Below are 25,442 nucleotides of genomic sequence, written 5' to 3'. Positions count from 1 at the left end.
GTGGCGTATGTGAAAGACAAAACACGTTTCCAATCAAAATGTTTTTGAAGGATATGCTACTAGTAATGGAGTCGATACTCCTCCACTGCTATCTCTAAGTGGCAAGATTCCATTTGTAATTGAAGTTTATCGTTCAAACTATTAAACTGTGTCTTTAACAGTTAACAATGAATAACTATTAGAGGATAATAGCTAGCTATAAACCTATACGCCACTATGTGAAACGGAAAATTTTGAAAATCACTCTACGCCACTATGTATTGCGGCCGACGATATGTGTCGGGCTGCATAATGTTTTTCATTCCAACCAAATTTTAATCAATTCCTGTAAAATCTGGGACTTTTCAAATTTTTCTTGCACAAGTGGACATTAATAAAATTACTTCATTGCTCTGTCATTGTAAATTTGGTTATACAGGGTGTATCAAAATAAAAGTACAAAAATAGGCACAGAGTCCTTATAAATGGTCACAGGCCAATGATTTTACAGTTGTGGGAGGACATGTTGATTCAGTTCTCAACTAAATTATTTTGACCAAATATATACTTTTTAATCTAGTGGCATTTTCATACTGTATACTTTATATTTTCATTTTGATACACCCTGTATACTGGTTGCGGTACTAATGTCCTTCATGTCATGCATCTCGAGCATGGAAGAACTTACTTAGTAGAGTCCAAATTTCACATTTTGTGTTAAAAATCATAACAGGTTTTTACATCATAGTGCCTCATTGGATGGCACTGGGTCAATGATGTGAACAAGACCCATAGCTACCCTCCCATGGAAAAACCCTGTATCTATTATCTAATATTCTTTTTGAGTACATGTTTTTCCATGGGAGGGCAGATCTACACTAACTAGGCAAAAGTGGCAACTCAATTTTGACAGAGGATTTGTACTATAAATTCATATAAATTTTATTATTTTGACAGGAGCTGTCATTATCAAGTGTCATAATTAATTTGACTATTTATAAATATAGGCAAAGCAAAAGACATATAGATTAATTTGATGGCATCAGATAAATGATGCCCTTAAAACTAACATTCAAAGATTCTACCAGTTTCTTACCACTTTTGGTATGATTAGATAGCAATTTAGGTCAAAATTGAATTGCGACTTTTGCCTCATATAGAAAGTGTCTATAATTATTATATATTAAAGTTTTTGCATGTTATAGTTTTTGATCATATCACATGTGTCTATGTGACTTGGTATTGGCTCTTCCTGTTGACACTAAATTGCCACACGGATACCGCCGTCAACAAAGCATAGATCCCAGCCGCTATAAAACAGTTATTGGATGTAGTTGTGTAGGTGCTCTCTAATTTCTCTTTGGTTAAATCTTTAACGTCTCCCAAATTCACATCCTCTATAAATGCAATGGCGTTGACTCGGAAGAAGATGCCCATCAGGAGCTGCAATGAAAGGAGAAATATTTGATTGGTTATTCAGATGACTAAATTATCATGTACCGTACTGACTTCAGTATTAGGCCCTTCGCACTTGATTATTAGTTTCCTGTTTACCGCCCGCGTCCAAAATTGAAAATCTCAAAATAATTAATTATTTTATCTTTATTTCTAATTTTCTCCTTTAAAATAACTTTCAACAACTTCTACTTGCCATTTTCTAACTTTTCAACAATAATGATGAATGAACAAAGAGTACAACTCCACCTTCACTTATTTATAAAATCAAATATTGTTGTGAAATAAGTAAATGCCCGCCCTAGTCAAAACGAGTCAATAGTTGCTTGTAATAGTTAAAACTAAATAAAGAAAATAAAAGATAATTAATAATTAAAAGTCACCTCGTCCCTTTTTCAAAATCTTTCACAGGAAACTAATAATCAAGTGCGAAGGGCCTTAACAGTCCCACACTTTTTAGGTGAACAATTTTCAAAATTGGGGTGGGAATATACTCATTTTTTGGGGGGGGAAGATCAAGTTATTTATTTTATTTTATTCATTAAAAAATCACAAAATCGCTGAAAATAGGAGTGCTTTTATCCTGAAAAGTTCGCACAATGACATGCAAAAAGAGTGTGTTTTCAAAAGTTTAGAGTAAGAGTACCTGCGGATACACGGAGTGCCGGAACTGGGAGTATGACATGGACACATATTATAACTTTGCATTAAAACACAAAGTGAACCATGAATGATCCTAGCATTTACAAACCATGTATACACCGTTAATACACCAAAACCCAAATAAATAACTTCTTTTTTTTTTTGAAAAATGGGGTGGGGCACCAAGATTTAGAGTGAATCAGGGGCAGCAGCGTAGTGTGAGGGGGGGGGGGGCAGACCCCCCGCAGAGGGCCCCCTGACAAAAAATGAAAGAAAACCCTGACAAAAAATGAAAGAGAAAATCAGGAGGGCAAAGGAAAAGAAAAGGGACAAGGAGCCCCTTTTCTACCAAAATTCAGCCTGATCATGGGCCAAAATAGTGTAAAATACAAAATTTTTGCGCATAAAGATAAAAGCCATTTCCATCTTGATAATGGGCGAAAATAGTGTAAAATACAAAATTTTTGTCCGCTACATGTGCACATCGTCCCAATAAAGCCTTTTTGGAAGCTTGAAGACATAGGCCTACAGTCTCTATGACTAGATGTATCGTATGATGCAACTCTTAATTTTTTTCGTCTGTGCCCCCACAATTTTATTTTGCCCCCCCCCCCCGACCAAAAAAAGCTGGCTACGCCCCTGATCAGGGGCCACTTTGGATGAACCCGCACCCACTGTGGGGGGTGGGACTTTACTCGCATCAGTACGGTAATTAACCAATTGGGGGGACTGTTAGAAAGACGGAAGAGCTAGATGGGTTTTGTAGTGTTTACACTTTTAGATACTTGATTGGCTACTTTGATGATAATCTTGTACCGGTATTTAAAGGAAATCTGTACCATAAACTAATCAATGGGTATATAGTTGCAGTAATAATAAAAACGACAAACAGTAAAAGTCCCAAGCTTTATACGTCCAAATAAAGGAGAAATTCTTAATTCCTTACGACAATCAGCGATCAGTTTGTAATCCATGGTGGTGGCCATATTGATACCCGATGTATTTTATTACGCTGTAACGGTACCCCGATTTTGAAAACAGCGAAATCCGTGCCACCAGCCTCGTCCCTCGTGAACTTTGGTGACACGAAGCGAATCCTACCAAAGTTCAGATTCAACATTCGTTCAAAAGAAAACGCGACAATTTTTATCCATATAAAACTACAGAAGAACATAAAAAAATGTATTTTAAGTAATATTTATGATCAACAATGTCTTTTGAGAACGAAAAGTAAAAACAGCACTAAAAACCAAAATTACGCTGTGGGGTCATGAATGCCATAGCAACACTACGCTTCGCCGCGGGTCTGTGTGAAAGGTTACACTACCGCTTGTGCAGAAAGGATTAGCAAGCAGCTATCATGGCGGCTTCCATGAATCGCAGAAACGAAGGATTAAAAGTGCTTTTTCTTTGTTAGGAATATATTCCGAAATTCATATAGACCGTCTGGTATGTTTAATTTAGGGGTATAACTATATTAGCCATTGATTAGCTTATGGTACAGATTTCCTTTAACCAATGGAGAGGGGAAGGGAGGGGTACATCTTGCACTGCGGGTAAGTAAGTGTTGCCCTTAAGACTAGGCATGGGAACGTTAAACGCGCATTATGTACCGTTAAACGCGCGCATATCATGATCCGTCAAACGTTTAGCAATTGTGGTAAACGTGTAACACGCAAGTCATTTCAATGCTTACGCTAGCAGTCAGGTACGAGTTGCGTTAATTAATGCATGATGCCATGATTAGTGCACGCTAATGTGAATTTACGCGAGCGTGAGTTGGGACTTTATTGATGCACGCAGTAACTAGGTATGCCAGGTGAATTCAAATTTGCCATCAAACTGCATCATTTTATATATCAAATTAAAGCCCTTGAGTAAAGAAACCAAAACTGAAAACCTTTTTTTCATAGCACTTTCCGTAGCAAAGTTACATCTTGTCAAAGGTCGTGTTCTCACCCCGGTGGGGTCACTCAACTTGCAATACTGACCGCACGATCGTTACCAAAATCGCGGAAAAAGAGGTCATTTTTAGGGCTTGTCCGCGGATAAAATTGTCCGTGAAATTGGAAAAATAGAGGTGTTTTATCGCACAAATGTCCACGAAATTGAAAAAAGGGGTTCTTATTATTTTCTCCCGATCCGTGGATAGCTGGCCAGATAAATAAGGAATAAATTTGGTTTCCTACTGTACTCATCCCATGATCAATATTGTTCTCGGTTCTATTTCGTGCGTAGCCTTAGCATAGATTCGCGGAAATTTTGCAATAGCCAATTTATATGCAATAATGCAAGGGGTATTACATGTAGGCCCTACTTGAATTCTGTGATGCCCTGTTAATTACTGAAAAAAACCACCACATTCATAAACGCCTCGTCCTTGAAATGTTGAAATAGGGCTAAATTGCAAATGTGTCCTCGGAATCTAAAAAATAGAGGTGTTTCAGAGTACCATTTTGTCCTTGTTTTGGAGTAAAAAAGGGGGTAACATTTCATGATTTGTCCTTGAAATCGACTCCGAAAGGGGGTAAGTTGTACTTGTGGTAACGGTCCTACGTGTCCCCCCTGCCAGGGAATGACCCCACCGGGGTTCTCACTACAGACATGGGGTCTCGTACCTAGGTCCGAGTCCACATACAAGTGGACTCAGTCCACATTGATTTCGCGTTCTCACTAACACCAAAATGCTGATGTAGGATCGACTCCACTTACCCGGATGTTATACTATCAAGCGCTGCGATGCATGACCGTGACGTCACAAATTCTGTTCCAATGCAAGTCAGTCAAACTTTACTATAGACTATCAATTTGGAAAGATCATGTTTTATATTTCCAGGGCCCCTGATATATTCCTTCAATCTATGGATATGTTATTTTGTGATATATGCATGTATTTGGAAAGATCTGAAATAAACAGCTCTAAGAACTGTTATTTTATATAGGCTTATACGTGTAAAATGAGAGAAATACATCGGGTTGTTATTTCTGTTTTGGTCAAGCACGCTGATTCACACGCAACACAACCTCTAAATCATCATCAAAAATACTATTTTTGATTGGTAATTTTAACTCAGTCTAGTAAAATGTACACCTCAAAAACGAATATTACACCCGAATATCATTTTGTATTATACTGTAAATCCCAATGTCGTTTTGTTTAATTCTGAAACTGGATAAAATCTGTATCTTGCCGTGATGCCGTTGTTTTCACACTGCACAAGAAGCATGCTGCTCATCAAACTACGGCAAGCATCTCGAACGAACGAACGTCCGTGTATATCCCCTTTCCCCTAGAATTTTCCGCATAAAAAATAAATATTGTTAATTACATGAAATAAAGCATGTATAAATTTGTTCTATAATACCAGCTACGAATTTTTTAAGTTGAAAATGCATGTTTAAATTTTATCATGGAAAATTATATAATGTAGACATGTACATACATGTATATTGTATAGGCCTATAGTACAACGACGGCCATCAAGGTTGTGCATAATACATTTCCGGTATAAGTGGATCGAGTCCACTTGTAAACGTGTTCTCACTATGCTGTTTGATACCACGTCCTAGGTACGAGACTACCTCAATGAGGTGGTCTCGATGCTACATCCTGGATGTAGGATCGAAACCACTTATTTCGCGTTCTCACTATGCTTGGAAGTGGACTCGATGTAGGATCGAGTCCACGTCCTGGTATCAAACAGGCATAGTGAGAACGCGCCCAAAGATTGACTTTCATCAAAAAGATTCAGCTAGCAAAATTCCCAAAAAAAGCATTTCGGTGGTGTTTCTAGATCTTCTTAGTCTCATGTTGATAGCAGCTTTTTAATGGAACTGCTATCAAAATCCTCTAAAATTCCATGTGCGAGTGACTTATCACCATAAAAAATCATAAGAATTTGGGTTAAGTGAAGTATAGACAACATATTTATGTAGGTTTCCTTCTTCGGCCAGTTCTTTTATATTTCTATGTAAATTACGTATTGTCATGACATGATTGTGTTCTAGGCGAATGCAGCAAACCTTTGACGAGCGCGACTACCGTGATGTTGCAAATTCGGCACTAACAACGCGTACGGTACGTCGCACAGTTCAGTCATAAATTTCCACTCGGCAACAACAGATCGCCTCAGCAGCCAATCAGAGACAAGTGCGTGCAACGCAGTAAATACGCGATGTATCCTTACAATACGCTAGGTATAATAAAAAAAAATTGAACTTGTTTTGATTCTCATCAAAGTAATCTCATATTAAAGAGCTAAATGAAAGAAAACTGATGAGGCATGAATGAATGGCTCAATTTTTCAGCCAATTTCCTGTACAAACTTTTTGTGCATGCACATATTAAAATGCTTAAGTTATAGGCCTATACTGTGCATTGTGAGTACACAATTTTAAGAAACAAGCACTGTCTTGCTATTTACTGGTACTGAACTGTAAATGTAATCTTAGATTGTTTGAATTTGTATTGATGTGAACATAAGGGCCTATCATTTTCTTTGGAAGGGGGGGGTCCCAAATATACAGGGGGGGTCATAATTTTCTGGAAAGAAAAATAGGGGGGGTGTCATAAATTTTTGATGACCAAAATGTAGGGAGTCGCAAGATGACCACAGATAGTGTGTTTATCTTATTTAAAAAGACTGAATACAATTTTAGCCTCTTCAGGGGGTACATGTAAGGTGTATCAGTGGGTGGTGGGGAGGGGGTCATAAAATTTTGTTGCCGAAATAGGGGGGTCGCAATTTTATTGATGCTGACTTTTTGTAAATTTGGGAGCCCCGCAGAAAATGATAGCCCCTAATATACTTAAATGAACATGTATGAGTAACATTTTGTTTTATTTCTGTTTTCTGATGCAGATTCCAGCTTTGACAGAGGATGGAAACCAGGGACTGTCTTTTGTAATTTGCAGGGGAGCATTAAATAGCTCTTCTAGAGCCTTCAAGAGCTGTTAAGAACATTTACAATAAAATGTAATGAGAGAATGGTCAACTAAGGAAAGCTAAAAATCACTCTCCTATATCCGATTTAAGGAGAGCAGTAGAGAGCGTTTGCTCTCGCTCTCCTCAAAAGGCAGTCCCTGGGAAACCACAGTGAGGGCCAACAGCAAATTATATGCAAAAATAAAGAAAAACTTATTCAAAAAGATGAAATTTGTGTTGAAGTGTCTTATTTATTATTTTTTTTGTCATTGAAAAACTCACAGTATTGATACTACCCACCCGAGTACACCTTTTCACTGATACAAGGGGGGGGGGGGTAATTTGTTGGAGGGGGCACCCTTTAAAATGTTTAATTATTATAAGCACTAGCTGATGCATTCACCCCCTCCCCCAGGAAAATGTTTTTGAGTAGGCACCCTTTGGAGCACTGGCTGGCGCATGCTCCCTATTCCGAAGATCATTGCGGACACTCGAGGGCCAGTTCACTTGATCATCAGAATGGGGTCACTCCTGCTCAAGTATGACCCCCCACCCCTGCTTAAGTTTTGTCTTGAGCAGGCACCCTTTGGAGCACTGGCTGGCGCATGCTCCCTATTCCGAAGATCATTGCGGAAACTCGAGGGCCAGTTCACTTGATCATCAGAATGGGGTCACTCCTGCTCAAGTATGAACCCCCGCCCTTTCCCCCAGCGTAAGTTTTGTCTTTAAGCAGGCACCCTTTGGAGCACTGGCTGGCGCATGCTCCCTATAAAGATCATTGCGGAAACTCGAGGGCCAGTTCACTTGATCATCAGAATGGGGTCACTCCTGCTCTAGTAACCCCCCCATGACGTAAGCGTCATTATGATAGAATCGTCCCCCATCAATTTGAACATTTAGAAAATCAAATAGGAAAATGGCCAAAAAAGCGGCATGTGTCCGCCCCCGCCATCATACCCGATGTGCCCACAGTCATTCATGCATCTATCATAGCAAAAATCTGCTAGCGCTATGCATGATGGGATAGGAATAGGAAAGGTCCAAATTTGCTTCTTCCCCCGACTCATAGTCGGCACAGAATGAGAATCTATCCCAGCATCCACAGCATGAGCCCATTCAAGTACATGTATACGCAAACCATGCCGGGTTAAACATGTTCACTCACTGGCAAAAGTCACAATTCGTACTACACAAAGTCCCCAGTTCACTCACTTTTTGCTCAGGCATCCATCCAATCTCATCAAACCAAACATTTTTATGTACAAAAAACTAACTTTATTCACCGCGTGCTCCATTTAACTTACCGCTCAACTCCGTTATTCAGATATTTGGAGAGTAATTTCCCAAAAAAATTAGATCGAAATCGTCACTTTCAAACCCACTAGAAAGTCGCCAAAATTTGCCGCGACCACGTGCGAATCATCTGACCTCTTCCGGGTTATGATCAAGTTCAACCTTTTGACTTGACCTTGTAAGCTTTGGAACTGTTTTTAACTCGATCTAATTCCCCCCAAGATTTTTTCAAAAACATCGCCATAAAATTTACTACCGGTAATGAGTTTCCAAAATGGCGCCGGGTGCGCGATTTCCCTATGCTGAGAGAGGCTGAATATTATGCATGCTCAGGTAAGGAATGCTCACATACCTAAATACGCGCTCGTCAAAGGTTTACTGCATTTTACTTGTATAGCAAATGTGTTAATTAAGGTTTGCCTGGCATACCTACAGTAACAAAAGCCGAACAATTTCCACCTTGTGTAAGCAAACAAACTTTAGCTATATTGTAGGATCAACATGATTATTACAAAAATATAATTTACTTAGCACTTCATCTTCATGATCTTCAATTATCGTCATTGATATGACTTCATCATTCATGCATGACTTACCAACATAATAACTCCCCATATGCTCAAAAGCGAGCAGCAGGCCGAACATTTTGGTCCACACAGTTTCACCATTTTCTTATGTAGCGTTTGCTATCACCTCCTCCGTCAAATAAATTGAATCAAATGATCAAAATAACACGAAAACAACCAAGACATTCCTTTCATCACAGCCTGTCCTTCCTATTTTTCTCGGGTCATCTGAGATCGATCATGTGACCTAGGTATCCCATCATGCACTCATATCAGCTGGATAAAAATTCTCACAAATGCATTAAAAATATCTAATTGGGTGCTATTTTTACTTTATTCCATCAAAAATGTTGAGGAATGAAATATTATTTCCAAAGCTGTTTACTTTCAGGGTAAAACATTGCGCTGATTACTTGAAAATGTGTGAAACTTTAGGCGCAGAAAAGGAATAAAAACAGTTCTCAGTGTTATCATCCTCAAAAAACAATTCCTAATTTACCAAATTGCTTTTGCTTTTTGCTTGATCGTATTATTATATAAAAAATAATAACAACTTCAAATTTTTAAATTCTGATATTGTCTTCAAATTTGAAAGTACCCCTAGTTCAATTTTACTGGCAAATGGAATTTTCGGTCATTCGGGAAATATAGGGAGCGAGTAATAAAATGGATACTTCTCAAGGACCGCGTGCAAATAAAATTACCTTTAAAAGGGGCATTGGAAAAACAAGGGTACGGTATAATTTAAAACAAGACGTTCGTCGGTGACACCAAAAAAAAAAGTGTTTGTTTTTTAGGTTGCTCAGAAAGGAGTGGGTCGGTAGGTCTATCTCCATTTTTTGTGTCTTAGATCTGTACACGTGTTGCAGCAAGTGGGGCAAGAGAAAATATACAACCTTCAGCCTTCGGACTTCTCACACTTGTCAGGCGAGTGATGCAAAAAAATTTCGTCGCGAAAATTTTTCGGCCTGCCCCTTTCAGATCTCAAAATATCAGGGCCCCCCTTTTTGACATGAAAATTATGGGTCAACCCCATAGAAAAGCATATGAACTCAATTTTCCCGGGAAAAGTTGTGGTCAAGTTTTCAGGCCCCCCCTTGAGGGTCAGAACTTTTCAGCCCCCCCATTTTGCATCAGCCCCCCAGGGGCGTAGCCAGGTTTCTTGGTCAGGTGTGGGGGCAAAATAAAATTTCAGGGGCACACTACTGAGCTAAAAAATATTGTAGTTGCAATTTGTTTTTAGAGAGACTGTAGGCCTCCCGGGGGTACATGTCTTTGAGCTTCCCAAAAAGGCTTTATTGGGACGATTTGTACGCGTACCGCAAAAATTTCGAATTTGACACTATTTTTGCCCATGTTCGAGATGAAAATGGCTTTATTGTGATAATGTACGCGCGTAGCGCGCAAAAATTTGTATTTTACACTATTTTGGCCCATGATCGGGGTGAATTTTGATGGAAAACGGGCTCCTTGTCCCTTTTTTTTCCTTTGCCCTTTGGGAGTGTTCAGAAATACTTTGTTGGCTGGTAAAAAGGACGGGGGCCAAAAAAGTTTTGGACCTTAAAAGAGGGGGGACCAAAAAGTTTTAGGTGGTAGGAAAGGGGGGAGGGGCAAAAAAGTTTTCCGATTTAAAACTCAAAATTTTCTGTGATTTTATTGTGACCCTCTGTATCACTTTTAACATGGGGAAGTTCGGGTTTTCAGTGCTTTTGTTGAAAAAATGATGACACTTAGTGTACACATATCTATATATTAATTAATATAACATTAAAGATGACCAGCAACACGGCAACATCTGGGTTGGTCATAGACTATGCCATAGTCGAATGTTATTAAAAATATGTTATTATTAGTCATGATGATCCCATTTCGTTGAACTCAAAATTATACTGATGTTTATTAAAATTAAAGTATTCAATAGTAAAATGGTCATAAAGAGTTAAAAATATCAGACGATTAGTGACAATAAAAGTAATTGAATGCAACATTATCTTGCATAATTATAACGGCTCACTTTAATACTGAACAATTCTGATTTTGGAATCTACCAGTTTATTGATAGCGAACCCCGAAATTTCGACTATGAACTTTGAATTGTAAGCAGAACTTTACCCCTGGACTTTGCTCTCTAAAACACACTGTCAAGCATACTTGTTTATCAGTCCATTAACCACAAGTACTAAGCATGGACGCGCTAGATGTTTGATGAGAGATTAACTTTCGCGTCAACACAAAAGCGCCGCAAATACCACAGACAGTTGTTTACGGTGTAGTTAATGGTAATGGCGCGGGCCCAGACGATTTAAACCATAGCGAGGTATGGGCAACCAATCACAAGGCAGATCCATTTAAAGATGCATTACATCATGGACAATTTTAGTTAGGCCAGAAATTGGCTCTCCATAGAGTCCCGTGTTAAAAATCTTAACCGCAAGGCAATGTCAGTAGTCCACTTGGGAAGCTAACAAACAGAGGGAGTAGGGTGACTGATCAGATGTGAAAATCTATCAATTGTGCACACATTAATTAAATCAGAGTTTTAAGCTTAAATACAATATCCAGAGTAGGGCCTATGCACAATGGGCAAGTGGACTACGGGGTAGTCTAGGTTGGTCATAGAATTTGTATATCTCTTCAAAGTAGGCTACAAACATGACTAGGCCTATGTACCAATCTGATCAAAATACAACTAAATCAAGAAAATTTTGCAAATAAATTGGATTTCTTTTAAATTTGCACGTAAACCGCACACTTCAGTTTACTATTTCTCATTGCAAAATTATTTTGTACACATAGGCCCATGGGTAGATTTACCATAGGGCAGAGTGGGCACAGGCCACGGTCTTTGGGGGCCAAAACTGATACCTGTGTACATTTGCGTGACCAAATTAATCTCGTATTTTACCATTTTAGCTTTTTGCATAAGGCCATGCGTTGAGTTGGCAGTAAATAGGTGGAGATGTTACATGCGCGCGGCATTTTTGGGTTTATCTTTTTAATTTTCTCAGCTGCAGCATATGTAGTTAAATTTGGTGTCAAATTAAAGCTTATGATGAGACCAATACAGTAAACATAATAAATGTTGCAAAAACTTGGTTATTAACATTGGAATAATTAGCATCTAATTAGCATAATGTGCGGGGTGGAGGAGGATCAGGAGGAGGAGGATCAGGAGGAGCAAATTAATAAAAGTGACCCCAGGGGTCATATGATGCATGAGGTCCATTTCTTTTTTCACATTCTTACAATTCACTTTAACTACATACTCTAACATCATACATTCATATACCAGGTAATTTAATTTGCTTTGAGAAGCAATTTGGCATATTTTATTTTCCGTTCGGGTTACACATTGAAGTCAATGGGAAAATATGCCTTGAAAGAGGCTGGCGCAAAATTATTTTAATTTTATTGCACCCTATGATGTTACATATGTTTAAAAAGCTCTGACTGAGAGGAATTCAAATATGGAACTTTTAAATATGTGGGGTCCACCTAACCTTTTTTTTTAACTTTTGTCAAATTTTCCATTTTTTCCTAAAATATTTGATATTTGCAGTTTCATAACTCAGTCGATCCTTAGTGTTACACCCTGTGTCATTTTAAAGTGTATTTTTGAATTCCTTGGTTCATTTGCTGCAAGAAAATGTATACATTTATATATATATGTTGGGTATAATATGTGAAAGATATGGACATTTAAATGAAAAAACATGCAATTTTCATCTCGCGAAAACATGTAACGCATTACCGGCCCAACTCAAAACGCATGGCCATAAATTACTTCCAATTTGAACAATATTTGACCATTCAAGCTTCAATAGCCGACGGTTTTTGTGCGGTTCGCGTGCATTTGTAGGCCCCTACTATCATAATACCCAGGGATCCAAATTATGCTGATGTGCCTATGAATCTCCAAATAAATCCCCTATTTCATTTATCCCTAACACCTAGCTGATTTGGGACAAATCTGAATTAAGTATAAAATGAAAATTTCCTTGTGCTTGTATTTCATGCGCAATTTTCGCACCGGGAATGTTTTAAACATTTGCCTCCCTCAATGTTTCAAACATTTGCCTCCCCCTTGTCATACTTGACCCCCCCCCCCAACGTATGCGACAACCAGAGATGGTCGACAGATACAGATAGACAACATGTGACCCAGATACCACACCACTGGAAACAACACTATTAAGTATAATGTTTGTTATACGATAATGGGTGGGGGGGTCAAAAAGTTTTGTCTGTCAAAATAGGGGGTCAAAAAGTTTAGCGGTCCATCGAGGGGGGGTCAAAAGTTTTCGAGTGAAAAATTTGAGGAAGACCCGCCCCCCCACCAAAGTATTAATGAACACTCCCTTTGGTCAGGGCACTTTTTTCTTTCATTTTCTGTCAGGGGGCAGTCTGCCCCCCAGCTGGCTACGCTACTGAACAAGTGTTTGTAAACGGGCCCTTACACCTAGGCCTATTAATGTGTCAAACTTTAATGTATTTCAACCTTACCATATAGCCTAAAGTTTAATCTCTTTGGCAACGAAATCTTGATAAAGATCAGTATAAATCAATGGTGACGAGCTGGAAGCCTGAAGTACAAAATCCCAGACCATATCCCAGAGGATGATTTAAGCACTTCCCACCACGCCACTATGTTGTTGACTTGCGGTTAGCACAGCTGTGTGAATGAACATCCCAGCAAACACAAAACGTATTCGACATAATTCGCAAAAGGTTATAAAAGGTTGTCAGAAAACGTTTAAATGTCGGGTTATATAAAGGGTATATTAAGAGTATAAAATGCAGTTTCATAACCTTAAAAAACATTTTTTGATAATCTACTACTCAGTAAACAAAAATGTTTTACAGAAAACGTTTAAATGTCGGGTTATAAAGGTTATAAAAACGTTTTAATAACATTCCAAAAACATTCTTGAAAATTTGATACAAAACATTCTAAACAGAATGTTTGCCCAAAATATTTTCAATAACGTTTTAAAAACATTTTCATGACCTTTATATAACCCGAAATTTAAATGTTATTAAAAAGTTTAAAAAAAAAACATTTCAAGAACATTTCTGTGTTTGCTGGGTTCAAATATTTTAACATGATGTTATTTAAGTATTGACACAATATTTGGCAAAAATGTTTGCAATAATAGTTTACAATAACATTTTTTGAAAACATTTAAAAATATTGTTGTAGGGTGTTTTCATACAAAACGTTTTAAAACGTTATCATGACCTTTATATAACCCGACATTTTAATGTTATAAAAACGTTTTTACCTAAACCAAAAGCCAAAATATAACTTATTTAAAACGTTTTTAAAACGTGTTTGTGTTTGCTGGGATGGCACCACTGCTCGCACATTCCATTGACGGGCATGGTTAAATTTGAATTTGGACTGATATAGGCCTATTTACAATAAAAACGCATTCAAAATGCTAGTCGATTTCACATTTTATGTTACCTACAGGTGTGAATTATCCTTTATGCATACATCACTTTTGTTCCGAAATCGACCAAGTAATAATGACACACGCACAATTCTTAAACAACATCTTTTGCACAGAATTCAATGGGATTTGAAAAGTAAAGTGGCAGTTGAAACTCTAGTGATAACACGTTTGCAGTGCATGATGGGGCTTCCTTAAATCATCCTCTGGCTTGGTCCTATATAGATGTAGGCCTATTGAGTGATGGTAAAATATTGCTGGAAAAAATGGCAAAAAGGACAGCTGTAATTGCCGGAAATAGGCCTATTAACTTTCAAGTGTCTTTTTTATAGAAAAACATCCGCATTTTCTTAATTTTTTTAATCATTGTTAAAAGAAGCAGTGTTTGATGTTTTTGGGTCGGTCGTGTCTGGCAAACAAATGCTTTCTTTTTTTGGCCTGATGGTGACGATCAACAAAGTGGCGTAGCATGATTCATAATATTGGGGGGGGGGGCACCGACCATGATTGGGGGAGGGTGCACCGGGCCTGATTGGGGCACACGCCATTTCATAGGCCAATGGGATTTTCTAAATTTTTACTGAACCAGGGCTGCGATTGCCCGCCCCACCCGTCCGCTATGTCAATCGATCAACAACAACATGCCCCGGGGCAACATGCGCCCATCCAGTGGCGTAGCACCCCGCACAGAAAAAAATTGGAACACGAAAATCAGGAAGGCCAAGAAAAGAGCAGAGGCTTCGGAAGATTTTGATTGGGCCTAGGTGCAAATGCTGAAGGGCTGGATGCGGGAGGGGGTATCCATTTTTACATGAATTGTACCTAACGTTTTGAATTAGGCCTATACCCTAAAATTATGAATTTTTCCTTAAAATTATGTATTTTATCTTAAAATTATGAATTTTACCATAGATTATCGAGTACTTACTACTTGCCCCAACCAAAATTATTGGGAGTGGTCCCCATGCCCCCGGTTAAGGAGCCACTGAAGAAGTGGTCGGGAAAAAGGTCTAGGCCTAGGCCTCCGTCCCCAAACCAAGAAATTTTTGGCAAACATTCATGGGGCACCCTTTAAATATAATGCTCTAAAAAGGCTTAGGAAAACAGAACACGGAAACGCTCAATATGCAATTTTCCTGCTCGCTGCTCTTGCAACGTAATTTTATAACTAGACCATTTAAGGTATGCAAATTGGAATCCCAAACATTTGGCATGCGCAAGGGGGGGGGCAAAGATTTTTTGGCAGGCTGAGAGGGGGCAAGCTATTTTTGGCAGGCCGAGAGGGGGAGGGCAAGCAATTTTGGTGTGAACTTTCATCCCCCCCGAGAAGGCTCATAATTATTTCACAGCCCCTAAGTCAAGGATCAAACTTCATGCAAAAACAGATTTCCTGACCTTTTTAATTGACATTTTTTAAACCGAGATAGGGGTCCAAAAAATCTTGACTCCCCGATCATGTCCCTGGACACCCCCCGGCCCCACACTGCAGAAAAAAATGACAGCCCCCTTAGTCCTAATAATATTGGTCTAGCCTCATCCTGGTGTTTGATGCAGAAGATGATAGGGAAAGTAGGTGGGTACGATCAACACATGAGTCACACTGCCCAGGGTGTCGCCTGGTTTTTCAAGCCCTAGGGTTCGGCTTTGTTGTTCAAGAATCGCTGTTGTTCCCTTCTTATGGTATCGGCAGATATCGCAGAAAATATAGGCGGTACAGGAGGACAGGTCACTTTTATTCCTCTAACATTCCAACTACAAAGCCCAAAATTTCCACTTACAGGGTCGGTCACCCACCTTTGCACAATATTTTTGTGGGGTCAGAGCATATTAGATACACAAAATTGCATTTTGAATACGAGGAATGTCCTGATATCAAATAATTTTGATTTTTTTTAAATTCACAATATAATACAAATTTTATGGCAAATTATGTTAAAAATGTCAAAAATATAATTTTTTAATAATTTGTCACAAATTTGTATTATATCGCAAATTTTAAAAAATCAAAATGATTTGATATCAGGACATTCCTCGTATTCAGAATGCAATTTGTTGTGTCCAATGTGCTCTCAGGCCCCACAAAAAATACTGTGCAAATATTGCTATCCAAGCCCTTAAAAGGGCATTTGATTTCGTGATCCACAGCCTCATCCCCCCCCCCACTTTTCTCAAAAAAAAGTTGTGATTTCTATAACCTCTGGCTATAAATGTTTATGTACAAAATATTTCTTGCAGATTAATTCGTTCAGCAAAGATATCGTGAAATTACAACGCATTGTCTATGGAGCAGTATAATACACATAATCATGTAGGCCTATAACTTGTGAACGTAAAATCGGAATCAACTGAAATTTTGGGAACAGGTTTTTTTCGTGGATATCTACTGAAAAATTTCATTAAAAGAGGATGCTAGGATCACGAAATACTCCTTTAAGTAACACAAATTTACTCGACACACCCAAAATAGTTGACGTACATGCCATACGGTCTCTGCAGTTCAAATAAGACAAGAATAAGTTTGTTTTACAATGTTTTGGTTTCATTTCATGCAGATCTCTCTTTTTAATATATATATATGTATACATATTACACATTTTTTTGTAAGAAATGGTTTAGAAAATTCTTATAGATTATACAGTTGTGTTAGCAAAAGAATGGGCTCTTCAAGATGAAATTCATACACCCCCTGTGGAAGACATGACCTTAATCTTCCAAACAGGGGTGAAGATTTCAAACGGAGTCCCCCATTCAGGTCCTCCATTTGAAATTCACACTCCCTGTGTGGGAGATTATGGTCATGTCTTCCATAAGGGGTGTATGGATTTCAAACAGAATAGCCCAATGTGACATTTCTTAAGGTGGCACTGGTCCAGTCATCAGATTTGGGGAAATATTCTTTCTCATTCTTACATAGCATTAATTACGTACTTAGTAATAAGTAGGTGCAACATCCACCACCCTACCCACACCAAGTGGGTCTAAAAACCTGCAGGCATAGCTATGTTAAATCATATTTGCTTAGCAATCAGCCACTTTTGAGTTTTTTGTTTTAGTTATAGTTTTCGGCAAGGTTCTTCAGTGGTCTGCTGGTATGGCACTGTTTACTTTTGAAACACGTCATCATCACAATCATAGGCACCTCATTTGCCGATCAAGCTGCATAGTTTTGTGTGACCAAGGCGTGACCTAGTTCTTTTTATGCGATAATCAGAAAGAGCAGTCAGACACTGCTGAAGGACCTTGCTGAATACTATAATAGAACAAAATTACAAATTTGGTAGCAAAAGAGTTAACAGGACAAAACTATAATAACAAAAAATCATTTTGTTTTTATGGAAAATAAAATAAATTTGATTAAAAAGGAATGCACCATGATCGCATAGCTTTAGAGAGAAGAAAATGGCATATAGCTTTTTGGCCAAATGTTATAGAAACACTTTTTCATGCCTTGGCTGCATTCAATTCTTGTGTCACCTGCAATAGCTGCCAGCTAGGGTCTTAGCTAGGATTTGACAAGTACCCATCATTTTCAACAAAACTGCCTGTCCAAAATTTGACCTTGAAAATATAAACCAGACCTCTGCCCCTTCCAGGGGTTTAGTCAGTTCAAATAGCTATTGCTATAGCCTTCGTTTATTAGTATGGTCTTGTTACGAGTCCACGGAACTTACTTTGTCACAGCCATTAATTTTGCCTGTCCCAGGAGCAAACTGCCCATCCAAAATGATGGTTGGCTAGCTAACATCTTTCTGGCAGGTGTCATATGTGTAAAATATAGAATAGAGAAATTGTCAAATATAAATAGGGTAGCTATTGCAGATAAGACATTCTTGAATTAACTCTTGAATTATGTACATATCACTTGAAGAATAACAAGATCTGGTTCAAACAAAATATTTCAGCTAAAAAAATCATATTGGGCTATTCCATTTAAGGGGGAGTATGAATTTCAAATGGAATGAATACAATAGGCAGCTCTATTCGAATTTTATACACCCTTTGAGAAAGTTGAAGCTTCCAGAGTGTGGGTGAGTTTCAAATTAAGTTAAATACTGTGTTAATTCCATATGAAATTAATCTTGTACTGTGGAAGATAATTTCATAATCTTCCAAGGTACATCGGAGTGTGGATTAGCCCATTATTTCTATTACACATAAATCATTTTTTATGTATTGTTATAATATCGAACCAAAATAATGCTAACAAATACATAATGTTGTTGGACCCTCATTTGCAGTCATGGAATAAAGACACATAATTTGCAATGCCATTCTATCCATGGGTAGGCTATGTTGCTAAAGTAGAGGGGGATTGTGTGTGTGAATGGGGTGCCAATGGGTGGTGGTGGTGATGGGGAGGGGTGGTAATCCCAAAGAATTATGGGGAATTGATCCAGAGAGTGCTATAAAAATAATTTTACTTGTAATTGGTACAAGTAAATGGGATGCAATATGCAATGGGCTATTCCACTTAAAATCCATGCAACCCATGTAGAAGACATGACCTTAATCTAACACACAGGGGTGGGGTTTCAAATGGATTCACCCATTCACATTCCCTGTGTGGGAGATATTAAAGGTCATGTCTTCCATAGGGGTGTATGAATTTCAACTGGAATAGCCCAATAGAGGTTATACCAGCATGGTGACATTATGAACTGACTTGATAAATAAATCAAAGAGATGCCCATAGAGTACCGGCTCAGAACTGCCTTGTGCGTAACACTGTGGTAAATATGCTATCTTGGTTTGTCATACATGGTGACCAAAATAGTGTCCCCCCATCCAGCATTTATCTGCATAAACCTGTCAATGTCAAATGATAATTTGAGTCTTCAAGCTAGTGCTTTAAAAAAGTGTGTTCCTATAGAACTTAGCGAACATTATTGATACAATGTACTACTTGCGAAAAGTCAAACAAGCAAATGTACACCGGTTTACCAGACTCATGGCAATATAATCTACAATCCAGGAAAAAAAGATTGGCACACTGGTATATCTCTTCCCCCGCTCCCCCAATTCAATGTTGGACCAAGCCATGTTGTCAACAGGTCTGTGAGACCCTCCAACATTGAAAGATGGGGAGTGGGGAAGGGTGAGATATAGGGGGAGTCTGTACTTAACATATATTGCATTCATGTTTCACTAGCCTCTCCAATTTTGATAGGGCACACATTTCCATTGTTTAGTGCAAGTGTGCCAACTATTTTTTTCCTGGATTGTAGAGGTACATTATTTTGACCTCGATGAGCGACATGTAAACAGGACAGAGTTGGTACTCTTTGTGTATAATCTCTTTGGAGTAGACCTATATACCTATACCCTGATACCAAATGGACATATAGGTCACTTATCATTGGAAAATCAAAGTTTCATGGTAGGACACGGGTTTAACAGAACATGAGAAAAAAAGGATATAATTGGCTATTCCAGTTGAAATCCATACACCCCCTATGGAAGACATGACCTTGATGTTCCACACAGGGAGTGTGAATTTCAAATCAGGTTACCTGAATGGGGGACTCCCATTTGAAATCTACACTGTGTGTGTGAGAGATTAAGGTCATGTCTTCCATAGGGGGTGTATGGATTTCAATGGAATTTACCCAATTCTATGAACAATAAACAATAAATGAAGTGATAATATTGATATGTTTTACTCTATATTGTGTTTCTTCTTATTTTAACACACTATGCACCTGTCAATTGTAATCCCTACTGGTGGGTTAATTTGGCTTATAATTCATGGTCGTAGTGCACTTTAGCATATGACCGTTGCTAGGTCAACTGGATCACGCTTTCTTTGTTACGAACCACTGATTCAAATGATCACAACACAAGGCCTATGGCATATCAAAATTTGGAACAGATGTATGAGCCCAGGCTTGGAGCAGTAACCAATGGTTACTAACGTGCACTACAACATCGAATAGGTGAAAAAAAATTAGACTCAATAACATCTTGTATTAATATAGAATCTTGCAGTTACTTGGGCGCATGACTTATGCTAGTTGCACGTTGCATAATGCATGACTGGTGCATGCTTATGTGAATTTACATGAGCATAAGTTGGGACTTTATTGATGCGCGCAGTAACAAAAACTGAATAATTTTCGCCCATCAGAAGCCGAACAAACTTAGTTCCACTCTGCTGCTGCCTATGTACTACCCCGAGGCCTGGATTACAATGACAAGGGCATCAGGCAACATACAACTTGTATTTAAACAGAATTATCTGAACTGTTGATATTATACAACAAAACATAAAAGAACCAACAAATTCCACCAATGGCATTCCATGATAGGACTTGAACTATAACTTGGGACTATAGATATGGAAAATACATATTTCATATAAACACATCCAAAACAAGTCTCCACTTAATTGGGTGGTCACAGAGAAGATAGCTTAACCTTCCCAGAATCCTTCACAACATAATGTATCACTTCATTTCATCAAATAACACTCCCATTGTTCCCTTTGTTGCTGGCTAAACATGGGTCGATGATCAAGAAATACACATAAGTTGTAAGATCTGGATATTCTCTGAGGTACTTTTTGTCATTATCGACCCACATTGCACTAGATAGCAAATTAGTACAGAAAATTGAAATGGGAGAAATGCATTATGGGAAGTGTAAGGTATCTCCTCTGGGTTTGCCATAAAACTGACTGATATGAACAGGAGGAGAATTTTGTTAGCTGCAGTATGACACCAAATCATGTGATAAGAGTTTGAGATTGTGATTTACAAATAAAACTTTTCTAACATAAGAATCATCAAATTTCAAATGGTACAATATAAAAATTGATCACATTATATTCTTGCTTTCTTAATTTTTATATGTTAAAACATTCTTTCATTGTAATGATAAAATGGGAAACAAAAAATAAAGCAACAAAATTGCTAATAAGTTTGACAGACTAAAGGTCATAGTCTTGTACAGGGAGTGTGAATTTTAAATGGGGTTACCTGAATGGGGGTTACACAGGGGGTGTAGAATACTGTAGATTTTAAATGGAGTCACCCATTCAGGTATCCTCATTTGAATTTCAAACCCCCGGAGTAGAAGATTAGGGTCATGCCTTCCATAGGGGTGTATGGAGTTCAACTGGAATAGCACATTTACCTTTACAAGGAAATCTGGTCACCTCTAGCAAGAGAGTCAAAGACCTTGCTGCTCTTGTAGCCTTAAAACTCAAGCCTCAATGATGTTCAGGTTTTGAGGCAAAAATATTTGTTTAAAGCACAGGGCTACAAAAATAAATGGATTATTTCAGTTGAAATCCACACACCCCCTATGAAAGATATAACCTTAATCTTCCACACAGGGAGTGTGAATTTCAAAAGGATTACCTCAAGGCTCAATGGTGACTCCAATCAACACTCCCTGTGGGAGATTAAGGTCATGCCTTCCATAGGGGGTGTATGGATTTCAACTGGAATAGCCAAATGTAACTAGCTTGGTCATTATCAGCCTGAGTAAAAGCCCAGTAATTGGACAATTGTTGCTGGGCCAAAAGAGACTGATTTGACTTAAAATTTCATTATTTCTGTCAAGATTTCATTTGGGAAAAAATCTGAGGAAGCAATCTGCCCCTGCCAATTATATGGCCCAGTTTTGAGTTAGAAATAATAGGTTACAAACATTAAAGCACATTGAAACCCAGAGTAGATATCTTATCCTTCCCAGAATCCTTAGCAACATGATGTATCACCTCATCACCAAATCAAATGACACTCCTATTAATTTGTACAGTATAGACTGGCTAAACAAGTGTTGATAGTCAAGAAATAAACACATTTTACAAGATCTGGATGTGCTCTGTTCATTGAGGTACATAACTTCTTGTCACTATCGATCCATGTTGCACTTGATAGCAAATCAGTACAGAAAATTGAAATGGAAGAAATGCATTGTGGGAAGTGTAAGATATCTTCTGTGATTGATACCTGACAACAATTTTAAAATCAGCACATTGTAAATGAGGAAAAAAGACAACTTTACGGCATAATTGCCGTAATTGTCTTAATATACAGAGATAAATGCACTGAGTGATACATGAATTTAACATATGTAACATTGCAGTGGGTAAACTGATATTAGACTGTTTAAACAGTTACTTTTTGCAGAGTCTTGGTTAGCAGCGACCCAGCGACGTAGCTTAGTAACAGGGACGTCACATACGACCTGCCCCGCCATTTACAATGATCTGCTGACTAGAAGATTGTAAATACTACCCTGAATGAAGATGCCATGATGGTGTCGCAAGCTACATCGCTGCTAACCAAGACTCTGAAAAAGGTCACTTTTTAAGCAAATACATAACATAATAATGCCAAGAGTAGCTTATCTTATACAGTTTGAAGAAGCACTTTCCTTAGAAATGAGTGATATAATACTAAATATCAGTTGACTTTTGCATTGAAACAGAGGAGGATAATAGATGTCGGGGCTGATATCATATTTTAGAATCGTTTTACAGGAACACCACCACTAGTACATGGTCTGAATTTCAATAAAGTTTGAATGAATGAATGATAAAATATTGATAAACGACAAATGGTTTACTAATTATTGTGTACCACAGGTCTATGGAGGTACACTGTATGTGTGTGTAGGGTTAGGTTTGTATGGTGACTGGGCTATTCCAGTTGAAATCCATACACTCCTTATATGGAAGACATAATCTACCACACAGGGAGTATGAATTTCAAATGAGTTTACCTGAATGGGTGACTTAATTTAAAATATGCACCCCCTGTGTGGAAGATTGAGCTTATGTCTACCATAAGGGCTTTGGGAAAAGCCCAGTGCGGTATTGCTTGGACAACATACATGCCAAGTATTTTGTAATGCATGGGTTGGTCATCCCACATGGTTGCATGTTTACAATTGGAATCATTTTGGGGAGAATTGGGATACATCTGGACCATGATTTCTATTTATAAAATGTTATCACCTTTCTATTAGCCTCCTCCATTTTCAGAATGCAAAATAGGAAAGTGTTCATTATCACCCGCCTCTAATAGTCACGTGTCATATGATATAACAAAACATAATCTGGGTTCTTTTGACAAAATTTACATTCTAACATTATGATTTCAGCAATCTTCTCAGGATAATAATCAATGCAGTTCTTCCAAATTTGTAATTGGGAGTGAACCTGCATATAGTCCCTGGGATATAGTCTGCATACCTTCCTCGAGTCAGTATTTTAGATATTGTTTTCTCTAAATGTAATGAGAAGTATATAAATGTATACATTTTCAGAAAGGAAATGATGATTCAACTAGCATATTCAGGTTTCTGCAAAAATTAACAATTTTTGAGAAAACCTCGAAATTTGATTTACTTCACTAACTCGAGGAAGGTATACAAACTATAGCACACCTTAGACTGTCGCCCTCATTCGTCAACTTTCTGGGTTGATGACTGAGAAACTTATGTGTTAAAAAAATGTCAGACTTTGCAACCAGATTGTGTTTGCATTAAGACTGCACAGTTTTGTTCAAATTGACCTTGTGACCGCATTTGTTATTGAACACATATTTTAAGAGTGCAATCTTGTCACAACAGGCGCCAATAGGCAGTAACACTATGGCGCACAAACAAAGTCACATGAGAATATTTTCATGATTTCAACACAATTACGAGCGGCAAGTTTTTCAGTTGACACTACAAGCATAACACAAATACATGTGCAGTGTAGACGTCTGATGGATTTAGTCTATAGCACAACTAGGGACTGTAACCACTATTACAGATGTGATTGGATCCTTTCATGTGAACTGCTGTAACTGATGTCCAATTCTATATTTAGATGTAGTGAGTTGGTGTGGTCTAGGATCCTGGCTGTGATGGTTTATTGTGGTATCATTAGGGTGTGTGCTTCTTGCTGCAAGTCCCTGATTGTTACTAAATGGTTTATTTGGTATATCTTGGGCGACAGTGGTCTGCGAATTCCTGTGAGGTGTGCTGAAGCTTGTGGATTTATTCCTGCGCTTAGTGCACTATAAATCACTGCAAATATTTTTTCCTTCTATGAATAGTTCTCCTCATAAAACTATTCATAGAAAAACAAATAACACAGTGATTTATAGCGTGATGTAGTGAGTTGTGGTCTATGAATAATTCTCCTCATAAAACGTTGGATGCTGAAAGTATCAAATAGAACAAACAATATGAGAACATTGCAATACATGGTTGGATGGTGGGTGCAAATACATTTAGAACATTGATCTTAAGATATCAGATTTAACAAATCAAATTTCTGCTCACATATTGGGGCCTGTAACTACGTTCCATTTGTTTTATTTTGTTGCATGATGTTTGTCTGCTACAAATGCAACATTTTTTACCTTTCAATGTTGCAATTTTCTTATGGGAGAACTCTTTTAAAAAAAATTTCCGGAAAAAATCGGTGAAAATCATAAAAATACCCAGTCAGGGAAAAAAAAATTGCATTTCGTGTTTGTTTTCAAACCACTTGTGAGCTTTGAGACAAACCTTTTTTTTGGCCTTACCTCATTTACCTCTAAGACCTATTTAGATAGGTTACAAAGAAGGCTATATCATGTATTGAGCCAATCAGAGATACGGATAAGAATAGTCAGAAGGGCTGAAGGGGCTGAAAATTGCTAATAGATCTAAAAACTCTAGTTTAATCGGTTACTCAGATAAGATGATTATAATGTAATTAACCAATTACCTCATTTTCATCAGGATGGCTGTTACCAGCATGCTCTTCCTCTTCATCATCGTCTTCATCACTTTCACTGTATGAGTCCTGGTCCACTGCTGGGCCTGTAGTTCCATAGCTAGGGTCTATACAAAAACAAACATGTTTTTTTTGGTTTTACAAAGGATCCTGTTTAGGGAAGGTCCTGTGAAATGGCTATTCCAGTTGAAATCCATACACCCCTAATGGAAGACTGACCTTGACATGACATGAAATTTCAAATGGGTTTTCCTGAATGGATGACTTGATCTGAAATATACAACCCCCTGTGTGAAAGATTAAGATCATGTTTTGAGGAGGTGTATGAATTCAACTGGAATAGCACCACAAGATGACAATGGTGTAATAAAAGTGTGTGGCAATAAACCTACAGAAACACAGTCTT

At 38.0% G+C, this 25,442-nt stretch overlaps 2 protein-coding genes across 3 annotated transcripts in view; both read right to left on the bottom strand.

Moving 5' to 3' along the window:
- Positions 1–278: 278 nt before the first annotated feature.
- LOC140165602 (ribonuclease kappa-like) lies at positions 279–9,108 on the bottom strand. The gene is made up of 2 exons (XM_072188886.1): positions 8,891–9,108; positions 279–1,422 (listed from the first exon to the last, which is right to left on the bottom strand). Exons 1-2 carry the CDS (start codon positions 8,960–8,962, stop codon positions 1,207–1,209), a joined length of 288 nt encoding a protein of 95 aa, XP_072044987.1. The 5' UTR covers positions 8,963–9,108; the 3' UTR covers positions 279–1,206.
- Positions 9,109–20,292: 11,184 nt separating this feature from the next.
- Positions 20,293–25,442, bottom strand: part of LOC140165601 (pleckstrin homology domain-containing family F member 2-like) — a 28,994-nt gene continuing 23,844 nt past the window's right edge. The window contains exons 8-10 of one of the 2 annotated variants that reach the window (XM_072188885.1): positions 25,028–25,143; positions 23,710–24,473; positions 20,293–23,515 (exon numbers count right to left, since the gene is read on the bottom strand). The gene's annotated coding sequence lies outside the window, so the exon portion shown is untranslated. Of the gene's footprint in view, positions 24,474–25,027; positions 25,144–25,442 lie in introns of both variants that reach the window. The other variant, XM_072188884.1, reaches the window with a different exon arrangement.

Source organism: Amphiura filiformis, chromosome 12 (genome assembly GCF_039555335.1).
Source record: "Amphiura filiformis chromosome 12, Afil_fr2py, whole genome shotgun sequence".
NCBI classification, from domain to species: Eukaryota; Metazoa; Echinodermata; class Ophiuroidea; order Amphilepidida; family Amphiuridae; genus Amphiura; species Amphiura filiformis.
The sequence above is the reverse complement of the archived record's forward strand: the minus strand, read 5'-3'. Positions and strand labels throughout refer to the sequence as shown.

Coding starts and splice junctions, on each gene's coding strand:
- LOC140165602 (XM_072188886.1), bottom strand. CDS start 8,962: ATGGTGAAACTGTGTGGACCAAAATGTTCGGCCTGCTGCTCGCTTTTG. Junction 1,423..8,890: donor TATGGGGAGTTATTATGTTG/GTAAGTCATGCA, acceptor CTTTCATTGCAG/CTCCTGATGGGCATCTTCTT.